This window comes from Theropithecus gelada, chromosome 4 (assembly GCF_003255815.1).
Source record: "Theropithecus gelada isolate Dixy chromosome 4, Tgel_1.0, whole genome shotgun sequence".
Classification (NCBI taxonomy): Eukaryota; Metazoa; Chordata; class Mammalia; order Primates; family Cercopithecidae; genus Theropithecus; species Theropithecus gelada.
This window is the reverse complement of record NC_037671.1, coordinates 53819133-53833638: the sequence shown is the minus strand read 5'-3', so window position 1 is coordinate 53833638 and position 14506 is coordinate 53819133. Positions and strand designations below refer to the sequence as shown.

Here is a 14506-nt window from a genome sequence, read left to right as displayed (position 1 = left end):
AGTGAAAGGAAAAGGTCAAGTTTCATTCTTCTGCATATGGCTAGCTAGCTTTCCCAGCACCATTTATTGAATAGGAGTCCTTTCCCCATTGCTTGTTATTGTTGGCTTTGTTGAAGATGAGATGGTTGTATGTGTGCAGATTCATTTGTCTATTTGTCTATTGGTCTGTTGTCTATTTGTCTATTATTTTGCCAGTACCATTCTGTTTTGGTTACTGTACCTTTGTAGTATAGTTTAAAGTCTAGTATGTAATAAGATACCATCTCATACCAGTCAGTATGGCAATTACTAAAGTTAAAACAGTAACAGATGTTGGCGAGGTTGTGGAGAAAAGGGAATGCTGATACACTGTTGGTGGGAATGTAAATTAGTTCAGCCACTATGCAAAGCAGTTTGGAGATTTCTCAAAGAACTTAAAACAGAAGTTTTCAACTCAGCAATCCCATTATTGGGTATATACCCAAAAGAGTATAAATCAGTCTACCAGAAGGACACATGCATTTGTATGTTTATTGCAGCACTATTCACAATAGCAAAGACATGGAATCAACCTAGATGCCCATCAAAAGTGGACTTAATAATGAAAATATGATACATACATACCATGGAATAGTATGCAGCCATAAAAAGAATGAAATCACATCCTTTGCAGCAACATTGATGCAGCTGGAGGCCACTAAACTAAGTGAATTAATGCAAGAACAGAAAACCAAATACTGCATGCTGTCACTTATAAGTGGGAGCTAAACATTGGGTACACATGGACACAAAGAGAGGAACAATAGAAACCAGGGCCTACTTGAGTGGGGAAGGTGGGAGGGGGGTAAGGGTTGAAAAACTATCTGTTTGGTACTATGTTCACTACTTGGGTGATGAAATCATTTGTACACCAAACCCCAGTGACATGCAATTTACCTGTAACAAACCTGTACATGTACCCGCTGAACCTAAAATAAAAGTTGAAAAAGAAAAAAAAGATCTACTTCCCACCCATAACTACCTCTTTTTCATGCCATGTCATAGCATTACTTTGCCATATTACAAATTTATTTGTTTATCCTCTGCCATCCAAACTAGAATAAAAGCTCTATCAGGGCAGGGATCAGATCTTTTTTACGCATCATAGTATTCCCAGAGCCTTAAACAGTGCCTGACATGAGGAATGTAAATATATTTTAGATGAATGCATTTATTAAGTAGATGAATAGAAGATGAAGTACCTCTTCAGCCAGGGATAGACTAAAGATATACAGTCTTCAACTAAAAGCCCCCCTCATCTTGCATTTGGTGGCTTGTACTGGTCTCAATTCCTTGGTATTGATATCATACTGTAGTTACAAAGGTTGTTAACAATGGAGAAGGCTGGGTGAAGATGCTTGCATCCTCGCTGTACATTTCTTGACAACTGCCTGTGAATCAATATTCATTTCAAAATTAAAGACTAAAAAGTATTAATAATATTGTGTCACTAGCTAATCAGTTCTGTCCAACAGAAGTATAACATGAGCCACACATGCAAGACACATATATAATTCTCTAGTCGCCCTTTAATATATCAATAATGTTATTTCAACATGTAATGAATATAAAAATATTAGGTAGTTTACACTTTTTTGAAAATTGACTGTGTACATTACACTTACAATACATCTCAATTTAGCTAGCAACATTTTAAGTGATCAGTAGCCACATGTGTCTGCTATTTGTATAGTTTTATACCATAATGTTGGTGGTCAGTATATAGGATTTTATGGCATTATTTCTTGAACTCTGAATATGTTATATGCATTCTATTGCATGTATATGATAATTATGGGACAAGGATACATACAAGGGAAACACCTAAATGCTGATGGTCCCACTTACAAATAAAAATGTTCTTTTTGTCTGAACAAAAAACCGCTTCTTTTTCTCCATTAATACAGAAACAAAACCTGAAGAGATTCCCGAATCCCAGACTAATAATGAAAATAATCATATCCACACCTCATCCAAATGCCGAGAATCACAAGGGCCCAAAAAAGAAGATACTGTGGTGGCAGAAGGTAAGCTTAGAGGTGGAGATGATCCCCACAGGACAGACCTGTTGTGGACCGACTGAGCCTCCTTCTCCTTCAGCTGTGTTTCTGAAGCAATTTCGTTTGTAGCCCCTTCTTAGTCTTTGTTACTTTCCTTCAAAGAAATATCCCAGCAGAAAAATACACACGTCTGGCTGATTCACTCATCTATTCACCAATTATTTGAATTGATACATATACTATATATATATATATATATATGTGAAGATTATTGGTTTAACATTTGAGTTCGTTACGTAAAGCAGAAACTAGAGTATAGGCATATAATCTTTCCTTTAGCTATTGCAAAGCTGCCAATTTGGCAACATTATTGAATTTGGGAAAGAAGAGTACAGTTGCCAAATACAACTATGCAAATTAGATTGAGTACAGAACCCTCGACACATGAGTCAGCTTTGTTAAGCTGTGCTTTGTTGTTTAGCTGTACTTTCAGCAAAATGTATTATTTGCCTCCATGGTGTGTTATGCCAGATGATATTACTTGTTATATTGTTAAATTGCCATTAGAATTAGTGCCAGACAGAGAAAAGATAAGCATTTGCCTGGGATGAATGCTTTGCCCTTGTCTGACTAAGAATGCTGCAAATGGAAAGACTGGGCAGAGCACAAGATGGTTTTGCCAAATATAGGTATGATACATGAAAAATATTCATATAATTTCCCTAGGCCTGAAACATTTAAAAACATGTACTCTAAAGAGTCAATTATCATATTTTCTGCTTCAAAAGGCTTACCTGTCTTAGTGGTACTGAATGTATGTTTAAGCAAAAAATAGCAGCCCAATGTTATTCTGCCTCTAAGTAGCTGAGTAAGATCTTTCATGTGTGTGTTTATGTGTGTGTGTGTGTGCGTGTGCACACGCATGAGCATGAGTGTTTATCTGTTTGCTTGTTTGTATATCTTTCCATGAAGGAAATAAAAGTTTGTTTGTTTTTTTCAATTTTCCCAACATATTAGCCATACTCCAGTTCCTGGACCTGCACCAAAAGGTGGTAGAGGGTGTGGGGGTGTAGATGGGAGTAGTATTGAAAAAAATAGAGAAAGAGAGAAGGGGATGGGAATTATCTGAAGATTCCATCTAAGATTATTCTAATTTTGCTTTTTAGAAGCCTCTTGACCATATTATTGCATGTAAACTCAGGACAGGTGTTTGAACCCTGCCATCTGAATAGCTCTTCGTATTCAGCTGCCATCTACAGAGAATGGCAGGAGTGGTACTAATCTCTCTCTTAATCTCATATGGCTATCTTTGTGAATCTCAGTGGCCCGCTTAAATTAACTACATTACGCAGTCTACAGTGCCTAACTGTTTTATTAAGGAACATTTTTTATGTGATGGTTTATTAATTAATTAAGAATGAGACAGGGACAAGACTCTCTGGAAAAGTTTAGATTGAAGAGAGGGGAGCATCAAAGAGGCCATTTTATTAGGACATACAAGTTAAAAATAGAAAGATGTGTTATCCGAATCCTCCTCTGGGGATCACAGCAGATTTGTTTCCTTATCTTCTAAGCTTTGTACAAATCTGAAGAGTATCGTTTTGAAGACAAATAATAAGCAGACATTTCTTTGGAAATTATTACCAGCTATGAAACACCTAATTATTGGTAACTTTACATACATTTTGTTTTATTCTGTTATTGCCATGGCACTTTAGTTTCTCTTTTCCCTCTGTGTTTTTAAGCTTTTAACATTTGCTGATAAAGTGACTGACTGTTTCTGTCTTCAGCACTTTGCCTTCACTAAGCACTACCACAGCACTTAGGATGATTGAGCTGTTGGAACCGAGCATGACTACTAGATTCAGATTATAAATTTACCACATTACAGCTTTTACCAAAAATTGCATGGATACAGTCAGGGTGCCAGAAAATTGTGATGGGGGAAGAAGAGAGTAAAATATACATCCCTCCTATTTTACTGTCACCAGGGTTTTTGATATCAAGAGCCATCTAAGCCCTCTTTTAAAATCCATATCTGCTGTCACTCTTCTACTCATGAAATTTAATGAATTCTCATTGTCAGTTGGAGAATCAGGATAGTGTGACATAAGAGCATAGAACCCAGAAGTCCAACAGACTGAGTTTAAATCTGACTCCCTGTTGTCAGACTTTGTGGCCTCAGGTAAGACAACTAACTTCTCTGTGTGTTTCAGTGTCCTCATCAGTAACATGGCCCTAGTGGTACTGGCCATAGTTATGGTTGTCATACAGAATAAGTGAATTACTGTCAGTAAAGAGCACAGAACAATTTCAGGCATACTATGTGGGCTATATATGTGTTATTCATTATTGGTTTAGAAAATGTTATTTAAGATTCAAAGCCCTCTAAGCCTTGACTCTATCCAATATTTCTAACCTTATATTGGGTTTTCCTCTCTTGCCCATGCTTACCCTCACCACACGAACTCATCCATCCCGGGATTAGTCTAATATCTCCTTGCTCATTTACTTGCAGTTTCTTCCAGTTGGATGGTTTGTCTTCACCTGTTAAAACCAGCTCAAGCTTTAAGCAGTAGCTGAGGTGCCTTTTTTTTTTTTTTTTCAGAATGTTCACAACACAAAGAAATGATAAATGTTTGAGGTGATGAACATGGTCACTACCCAGATTTGATCATTATACATTGTATACATGTATTGAAATATAACTCTGGGCTGGACACAGTGGTTCACGCCTATAATCCCAGAACTTTGAGAGGCCAAGGTGGGAGGATCACCTGTTTACAGGAGTTTGAGACCAGTCTGGTCAACATGGTGAGACCCTGTCTCTACTAAAAATACAAAAAATAGCCAGGCGTGGTGGCATTCACCTGTAGTCCCAGATACTCAGGGAGGCTGAGGCAGGAGAGTCACTTGAACCCGGGAGGCAGAGGTTGCAGTGAGCCAAGATCGCACCACTGCACTCCAGCCTGGGCAACAGAGCAAGACTCTGCTCCCCTCCCTCCAAAAAAGAAATATCACTCTGTACCCTGTAAATAGGTACCATTATTACATGTCAACTAAAAATTAGAAAACAAAAGCTTCCCTCAACCCCTTTCTTCTCAACCAGAATGAACATTTTCCTCTTTGGGTTCCAAGTATACTGAGTGAGTGCCTTCATTGTAGCACTTCTGGTCTTTGTAATTCATTGTATGATAACTTTCTGTTTCCAAAGGTCAGTCGTTTTCAACCAGGAGAATTCTGCTCCCCAGGTAGGGTGACTAACACATCCTGGTTTTTCCCAGAACTCTCCCAGTTTTGAAACTGAAAATCTTGTGTCCCAGGAATTCCCTCAGCCCCAGACAAATTGGGATGGTTGGTCACTCTACTTCCAGAAGACATTTGCAGTGTCTGGAGACATTTTGCTGCCACAGCTTGGGAGCAGGGGAGCACCACTGGCATCTCGTGTGTAGAGATACATCTTATAATACCCAACACCACCCCACAGCAAAGATTAGCTAGCTCAAAACATCAGTAATGCTGAGGATGAGAAACCCTGGCAGAGGCTTTTACTGATCTTTGTAACATTTAGATGACAGCCTGTTGGAATGACTTAATGAATACAATTAGATTTCCTCTCCCAACGAATATTAAATAAATATTTATCTTCTGATGTTTATTTAGCATGTTATAAGGCTCCTTCTGTGTAATTATAAAGAGATGATATCTGGTCCTGTGCCCTTTATGAATTTTCAGTATGGTTGGGATACAAGAGTAATATTTGGGGGAAAATTAGAGAACAATTCCAGGCAACACGCAATTAAGTGTGAGGCAGTTAGAACAAACAGTGTGTATCTAAAAATTCAGATATGGGAGAGAATGCTAAAGGAGATAAAGAATGCTATTGTCCTAAGTTACGTGTTTAGCCCCTCTAACTCAAAAATCGTATCATACTGTTTCAAATCCCATTTGCAAAGGGCTTAGTTGTCCAGTTTATATAAACTCAGATTTGTAGAAATGCCAGGGAAAGAGTCTTGTTTGCTCTCTCAGAGCTCAATTTTGCATCACACATTCTCAACTGTTCCCTTCTTCTCTAAATTGGTTAATTGGCCCCAAATCTTCCAGACAAGACACAGAGTTATCTTTAACTCCTAGTTCTCCCTTTACCAGCCTGTCCTCTTGCTTATCCATTCTTTCTCTCCAGTGTCTGTTTTTTTTCTCTCCTCCTCTATACTTCATTCCACAGATATATCTTCAGTTTTATTTAATACACTCCTTACGGGGGTCTACTCCTTCACCCCTATCTCTTTTCCCTCCAAGACAATATTTTCTATGCGCAACATAGGCCTCCCCACATCAAAATGTCTTTCTCTAAAGTATCCACTTTCTCTAAAGTCTCCCTGATATGGTTTGTCTGTGTCCCCACCCAAATCTCATCTTGAATTGTAACTCCCACAATTCCCACGTATCATGGGAGGGACCCAGTGGGAAGTGATTGAACTTTGGGGTTGGTCTTTCCTGCACTATTCTTGTGATAGTGAATGAGTCTCAAGAGATCTGATGGTTTTAAAAATGGGATTTTCCCTGTACAAGCTGTCTTTGCCTGCTGCCCTCCATGTAAGATGTGACTTGCTCTTTCTTGTCTTCCACCATGATTGTGAGGCCTCCCCAGCCACGTGGAACTGTGAGTCCAATTAAACCTCTTTGTTTTGTAAATTGCCCAGTCTTGGGTATGTCTTTATTAGTAGTATGAAAATGGACTAGTACATTCCCATTGATCCCACTCCAAATCATATACTTTATCTTTTTTTCAAACTTCCTTATCTAGAAGGAATAGTTCCTTTCTCAACTTTTATAATACTTCTCACTTCTTTATTTAATACCTTTTGTATGTAATATAATATCTGTGTTCATCTTATACAGATCCTTTGGTAAAAATTCTGTATCTTTTATGATCCCAACACCACTGTTACCATAGGGATTTAGGGTATTAGACCAACGATAACTATTATTGAGTGAATGATGAAGACCCGGTGAAATGAGTCCCCTTCTTTCCATTTCCCTTTTCCAGAGACCCTTGGATTCCAGGAGTTATTACAACTGCTGAGAAAAAAAAAAAAAAAGACCTGCCCCTGCCCCTCTTCTAAAAGAAATGTATTAATAGAAATTTTATCCAGGTTCACCAACTATACAAAAGGATGATGAATGCACATTTTTTGGGTCCTAACAGTGGGAAAATATGACTTCTTGCTTTCAGCCAATGCTTCCTTCTGGCTACTTTAGCTTCCTCTTCCAGTTTTCTTGCTACCACCTTTGTGTTTGCAGGACAGCCATTGCTGCTGACCTCAATATTGCTTTCTCCAAATTATGCACCAATCTTTGTCTACATCAATTTTCTTTATGGAATCCATGCATCAAATGTTGGAAATGAAAAAGTGAAGTGTAAGAAAGAGGCTATATATGCACATGTGACCATGAACATCTACTTCAAAGATTTCTTATCTCTACCACCTTAGAGATACATTGACTTTATATGGTGTTTTTTTGTAAATATAAAATATAAATAGCTGTCACTTTACCTTCTGTTAATACAAATGTATAAGAATGACAGGGATAGGGAAGGACAGAGATAGCTTCATCTGAAAGCAAAGGAGCTGAGAACTAGAAATTGTCTCAGGTTCTCAGGAAAGCAAAACTATGTTTGGAAATTATTAATAAATAACATGTCCATGTCATATAATTTAAAAAATGAATATTTTCTACTTTAAAACATGGATAAAATATAGTAGTTGTTCCAGAAGAAAACTTTAAAAAATAAGCAGGAATAGCAGCATGCCCACTGAATAAGATGAAGAGCCTGGTATAGTGGTATGCACCTGTATTTCCAACTATTCGGGAGGCTGAGGTGGAAGGATTGCATGAGCCTAAGAGTTTGAAGCTGCAGGGAGCTATGAAAATATCCACTGCACTCTAACCTGGGCAATGTAATAAAACCCTAGTCTCAAAAAAAAAATTTAAAAAGAATGAAGAGTTCCATTTCTATTTTCAATCAAGATCCAATATCATAATTAACAATGGAGTATTAGAGGAATTCATATTCAAATGAGGAAAAACACATAAGTCATTCTTATATAACATATATTTTGGAATCATAAGAAACATAACATATATAAAACCAAATGACCAGGCATGGTGGCCATTCCTGTAATCCCAGCACTTTGGGAGGCCGAAGTGGGCAGATCACCTGAGGTCAGGAGTTTGATACCAGCCTGGCCAATATGGTGAAACCCCATCTCTATTAAAAATACAAAAAAAAAAAATTGCTGGATGTGGTGGCATGCGCCTATAGTCCCAGTTACTCAGGAGGCTGAGACTGGAGAAGTGCTTGAACCCGGGAGGTGGAGGGTGCAATGAGCCAAGATGATGCCACTGCACTCCAACCTGGTTGACAGAGAGAGACTCCATCTCAAAAAAAAAAAATAAAACAAATTAAGAGGACAATGTTGGAAGTTGTTTGCAGATGACATACTTTGTTAAGGATAACTTAAAAGAATCGACCATGAACTACCATGATTTATAAATATTTTGAATAACTCACTCAAATATAATGTCAGTCCAAAAAATTGTATAGGGCAATGGTATATAGTTAGAAAAAAGTAAAGAAATGTACAATAGAGACCAAAGGATATATTGCCTTGAAAAAAGTCTTAACCAGTGTTATGTTGAACCTATATAAAAATAAACTATATTTTATTAAATAGTATAAAGAGAAGACTTGAATACATAGAAATATAATATATTTCTAATTAGATTGACTATTATTGCAAATACCTCAGTTATTCTCAAATAAATGGGATTAATGCAATTCCAATCATTCTTTGCAATGTTGAATAGCATAAGATGGATTCCAAAGTTCATCAGAAAATATAGGCTAATGATACAAAGCCAATTTTCTAAAATAAATAGATTTTGTGGTAGTGGAAATGAGTAGCCCTATCAGGGAATTAATATTTATGTCACGTTCTTAAGATAATGTGATTCTGTTACAAGCATATATGGGCACATTAGTGGAAATAGCCCCAATTAGGTAGATATAGATATCATATATAGGTAAGTAGATAGAGATATTAGATATAGAAATGAAATATATAACAAAAGAGAAAATAAAAGTAAATATAAAGGCAAACAGTTTATAAAAGGTTTAGTCAATTTGACTATTTAGAACATTTATCAGTCTAGATTCACATTTTATAAAATATAACAAAGGAAGTTCCCGATGGATTAATGAGTTAAATTAGGTTTACTAAAACACATCCATTTCTACAGTATCACAGATCAATAAAATGCAGATTACTTCAGATACAATGTCCTACTACAGACATTTTCCTTTTTATTTCTCTCTAATTTGTATGCCTCCTCATTTGTCATGTATTGCTTATTGAAAAGAAATAATATTTTTCACATAAAGGAACAACTTCTCCAGACAAGACAGAAGCGTTAGTATTTAATTATGGCATATGCTTCCCTAACATGTGGGCAGGACTACCGTACCTTATTGAAAAATGAGAAACCAAGATGGTTGATTCTTGTTGTTGATTGATCAGTTGTTCAAGATCCGCTTCAGATCCTGTTTAGACTCAAAGGTCCAGGCAATATATTAGGCTTTCTATACTGAGTCCAGATCACCCAGCACTGAATGTTACATATGGAACTAGGCTCAAAAAATATGAACCGGGTATGGAGAGGTAGAGAGAGAGAGGGGAGATTCATTGTTAATATTCTTATTGCAAAAGAAGCCAGTGACTAGTACCCACACAAATTTTTAAAGTCACAGGCACAGTGCATGTTTGCTGCTCAACAGAGTTTTGGAAGTTGGAAGAGGCTAAGGGTAGCTGGAAAAGCTGTAGCTGACTGTGGGTGGACCTGAAAGAACCCAGAACCAGTGAGTCTTCCTTTCTGTAGAGAAGAGATAAATGTTCCTCGTATTGTATCCCATTTTCCCTAAAACTTGGTCAAATCCACCAGTGGGATTCTAAGAGGCATCGAGGAACAGTTTAAAATCCCATCTTTTCATTTTAATGGGGACTCATCAACAAGGCAGAGGTGGAAAGGAGGCATGCCAATTCATATATTTTGATACTCACTATTCTTCCTTCCCTAAAACCCAAACATTCAGCCGAATGCCTTAGGACACGTATCTGCTATAAATTCATTTTTTTATCTAATTTGTCTGAGATCTAAGCTTCCTGTGGAGGTCCGAGATCAAAGGATTTGATTCCTTCTGATGTCGGCACTGACACATAATGTGTGCTGACTTAGTTCTGTCTATAACCTCACAGTGGGAGGCGGCCAGCCTCTCTGGGCACCTTTGCACAGTGAACTTTCATTTCGGCTGGGGAGTCTGTCAGGTATGTTGCTGATTGGAGCTGCCATGTAAATAATTCATGGTAGATTTTTAAATGTTTTGGGGTCTGCAAAGGAAAGCTATGCTTGTGTTAGTCTTTCATGAATAGATGCGGACTTAAAGAACAAGGGGGAAAAGATTTCCAATGAAGGTCCTCAAAAACAAGATAACAGTATCTTCAATGGATTGAAAATAGGCGACTTGCAGTGTTTGATTCCTCTTATATGAAGTGCTGTTGGTTTTACCAAGGGATTAAAATTCAAAGCCTTTCTTGCCCTTTTAAAGTTTGCCTCTACCTGACAATTTATTATTCTTGTTCTTTGGTTATTTCTGATCCTCATAAACTATGTCTTTTCCACCTGGTGGGAGAAAACTAATTATGGAGATGATGCCCAGCTCAGTGCTTGGCAGAGGACTGGGCATAATGAGGGAGCAAGGTTGACGGCACACAAACATTTCTTCCTTGAAGGAACTCAAATTCCTAAGAGGAAGATGAGACTGTCACATAAGGAAAAGGTGACCAATAATAGAAGAAACTGTGCAGGTCAAATGAGAAACTCCAGACAAGTATTGAGGGATAAATCAATGTAGTTTGAGCTGTCAAGAAACACTTCTGGGAGGAGCTGAAGGTCCCATAGGAAAACTAGGGTAACCTGAAAGTTCTTATAGCTCAAAGCAAGAGAATCATCCCATAGTTTGATGGCTGTAGAAGACACATGCTAGACAAACAGACTGTGGAACAGGAGAGAGAAAATATGAATAACATGGGCTTATCATAATGTTAATAGATGTGTCATGGAAATAATAGGAACAACATGATTATCTTATTTTACTGCTCTAAATCAAAAGCATTATATATATATATATATATATCTGTGTGTGTGTGTGTGTGTATATATATATATAATGTTATTACTTTCTCTCATCCTTACCTCATTTTCCAGATTAAATTGAAGTGGGAAATTGATATTCTTTACCCCAATACTGTCTCTTATAGTATGAATCAGACAGGATTACAATCTCCTAACACAAACCAAGATAGCTCTCAACGAACTCAGGAGAAAAATAACAAAAAGCTTAATAAGTTAGGCATCTTCATTGCATACAAATGAGTGGTTAATGTATTTGGTGGTGAGATGTGAGAAAAGCAGGGACGGTAAATGTAGTAAACGTAGATGACAGTATTACCACCTACCCCCCAGGGTTTAGGACAGGTTCATCCTTTTTCTCACTGTAAGGCATATGAACAGTGACCTTTGCATGCATGATATACTCCCATGCATGTATCCCACTGAACATTCTTAACTTTCCATTGCAGTCTTTATCTTGACACAGTATTGTGTGGTGCCTAGATATCTGTTTATGTATATTGTACTCTTCTGAGTTGATGTTTAGTTCTGTTTAATAGAAAAATAAAATACAAATAAAATGTTGAGAGGAAATCAACTAAAACAACATTGCTAAAATAAATATATTTTAGTAAATTGTGAAGCAGCACCTGAGAATAAATTAAAATTATACAACTAAAGCCCAGAGAGGCTGAAAAGATGAAAGTCATGAAGCCAGATAGCAGGAGAAGGGGAATTTGAGCCTAATTTTGTGACTTGAGTCTAATGTGCCATCTCTCCTTCTACTGTTATGCAACCATACATGTACACACTCATATAAATAGATGTTTATGTGATTATTTCTACAAATATTTATAGTCATGTTTTTATAAAACTAAAGATATTTAAATTATGAATTTGGCATAAAAGCCTAAGTATTAGATAAGACTGGTTTTTACAGTTCATATATCTTAACACAGGTGTGAGTTGGCCCACTGGTAAGGCCTGACCATGGTCTGGTTTTTGCGTTGAAGCCTAGCCCTTACAATGAAAAATCCTCATTCAGTTATCGATATCATATAAGTGTTTTTTGAGGAAGACGTATTCCCAAATTTTTATTACATATTTGGAGTATCTAATAAAAGATATTTGGAAATCAAAGAGCTGATGTAATTCAATCTTTGATTTGACAGTATCTTGTCAGAAATGCTAACTATGCAAAATGTGTAATTAACTGGTTGAAAACTAAATCCATTTATTCCCTTATTTCTTTTCTCCCCAGATATGAGAATGAAGGTCATGCTGGGCAGGCTGAACCAGTGCCCCCACCAGTTGATGAATGGAGTGTCCAGAAGGAAAGTTAGCCGCCACATTGTCCGAGAGGAAGAGGCTGCTGTGCCTGCTCCTGGTACTACCGGCATCACATCCCATGGGCACACCTGTGCTCCAGGTGCTGCTGCCCAGCAGGTGTACCTGCAAGAGACTGGGAACTGGAAGGAGGGCCAAGAGCAGTTGCTCAGATACCAGCTGGCAGGCCAAGATCAGCTGCTGCTGCTATCCAGGCCTCAGACAAGAGAGGCAGCAGTTGCCAGGGCAAAGTTGGCTGAGTAAGCAAAGTGGCAGGTTGGGGCTTTCCCAAGAGAAGAAAGCCTCCTGTGGGGCCACTGAGGCGTTCTGCCTTCATTCAGTACACCTGGAAGCTATTCAGGAGCAACTGTGATCAGGGAAGGTGTGGGCATTTGGTCTGAAAGGCAGAATCTTCCAAATACTTCTGGATAATAAGCAGGGGAAGTGAGGACTGTCCTGCTGGGACAACTAAGAAGAGAGAATATGGACTCTGAATCCCTGTTTCAACTTTAAAATGGAAAACAGTAATATAAATGCTTATAGACTGAAAAATGTCTGATACATCTTTTGCAGCTATCACGATCCTAGTACATTGCCAGACAAATGATGGCACTTGTTAATTATTTACCAGTTTTTAACTTAAGCCTGATTTCAACAACTTAATAATGGCATAATATTGACTTATACCAGCAGGGGTTACTATTAAACATTCTCTGGATTGACCACCCACAATGCTTTCAGCTTCTCTTATACAAGGGATCATGAAAAGGTCTGGTCAGCTACAGTTAATTCCACACTTTTGGAGAAAAGCATTTCTTTATCCTGTAGTAACATTTGAAGGGACAGTTCAACACCCTGCTCTGTGATCTGTCAGAGCTTACCTTCCAACCACAAGGCAACTTCCTGGCTTTTTACAAGTGGATTTTATTTCATGGTTTAAATTCAATCATTATTGAGAGCCTACAGTAGTGTGAGCATATCAAATTTGCACTTCATGAGTATTTACACATGAAAATTGATATTCTCATGGGCTTTGCTGAGAGTTCAGTTAAGGACAAAGATGTAAAAATACCAAATTTGGGAAAGGAAATTGTCTATGAACCACTGTTGTATTTTTCAGTGATTCTCTCCATTAGTAGCTGGGTCACATTTACAACTGGAAAAGAACTACATTGGGAGATGAGAGATAGCCAAGTGGCCAGGTGGATGATCAGCTAACTCCTTTATCAGATAACTGCTTCTTGGAGAAGATGATGCATAAAACTGTGATACGAAGGAGAGGAGGGATTATGTCATGTGCAGCTGCTCTAGGCTGTGCTGGGGGTTTAAATGGAGATCATAATGAAGGCTTACCTGGTATTGATACATTTGGTAAGGGTGTTAAAGGCAGTTTCACCAAATTCACACATTTGTATAGGGCCCATTTCTTTTCAAACTGAAGAATACTTTAAACAGCCTGACTGTGTCCTTGGCTCTGGATCCAGAAGACCTTATGCTCCAAGCATGTAAAGAAAAGATGGCAGGAATGAGGAGAGCCTCCAAAAAGAGATTGCTCTCAGATTTTCCTGAAAATCCTGAAAACCAGGATTTTCCAATCTCTACAACGTTAATGGGTTGTTGTGTGGTTGAGTTGGAACAGAGAAAGGAAACACACTCTTTCATTGCTGAAATCTAAATTATGATGCCCTGGAATTAGTATTATGGGAAGTACTGGCAGAAAGCTGTTATGTCTGCAGGGCATCAAGGGGGAGGTGTGTCTCACCCTACTACCAATTGGCAGAAATGTTTTAACCTCTTCTTTAGGCATCTGGTGAGTATTTCAGATCTTCAGGCTGTCCCTGAAAGGAGGTAGGTAGCTTTGTCTGTGGTCACTGTGTTGGATCTGGAAGAAAATATGAGTAGACGTTAAGGCCAGTGCTCCCCAGGAGATT

General features: G+C 37.9%; 1 protein-coding gene across 1 annotated transcript in view; it reads left to right on the top strand.

The window, feature by feature from the left end:
* The window catches only part of PKHD1 (PKHD1, fibrocystin/polyductin), a 469778-nt gene extending 456651 nt beyond the window's left edge, over window positions 1-13127 (top strand). The window contains 3 exon segments of the mRNA XM_025382975.1: window positions 1926-2045; window positions 12511-12784; window positions 12786-13127. Coding sequence (XP_025238760.1) covers window positions 1926-2045; window positions 12511-12784; window positions 12786-12948 — 557 coding nt within the window. The 3' untranslated portion in view covers window positions 12949-13127.
* Window positions 13128-14506: the final 1379 nt, after the last annotated feature.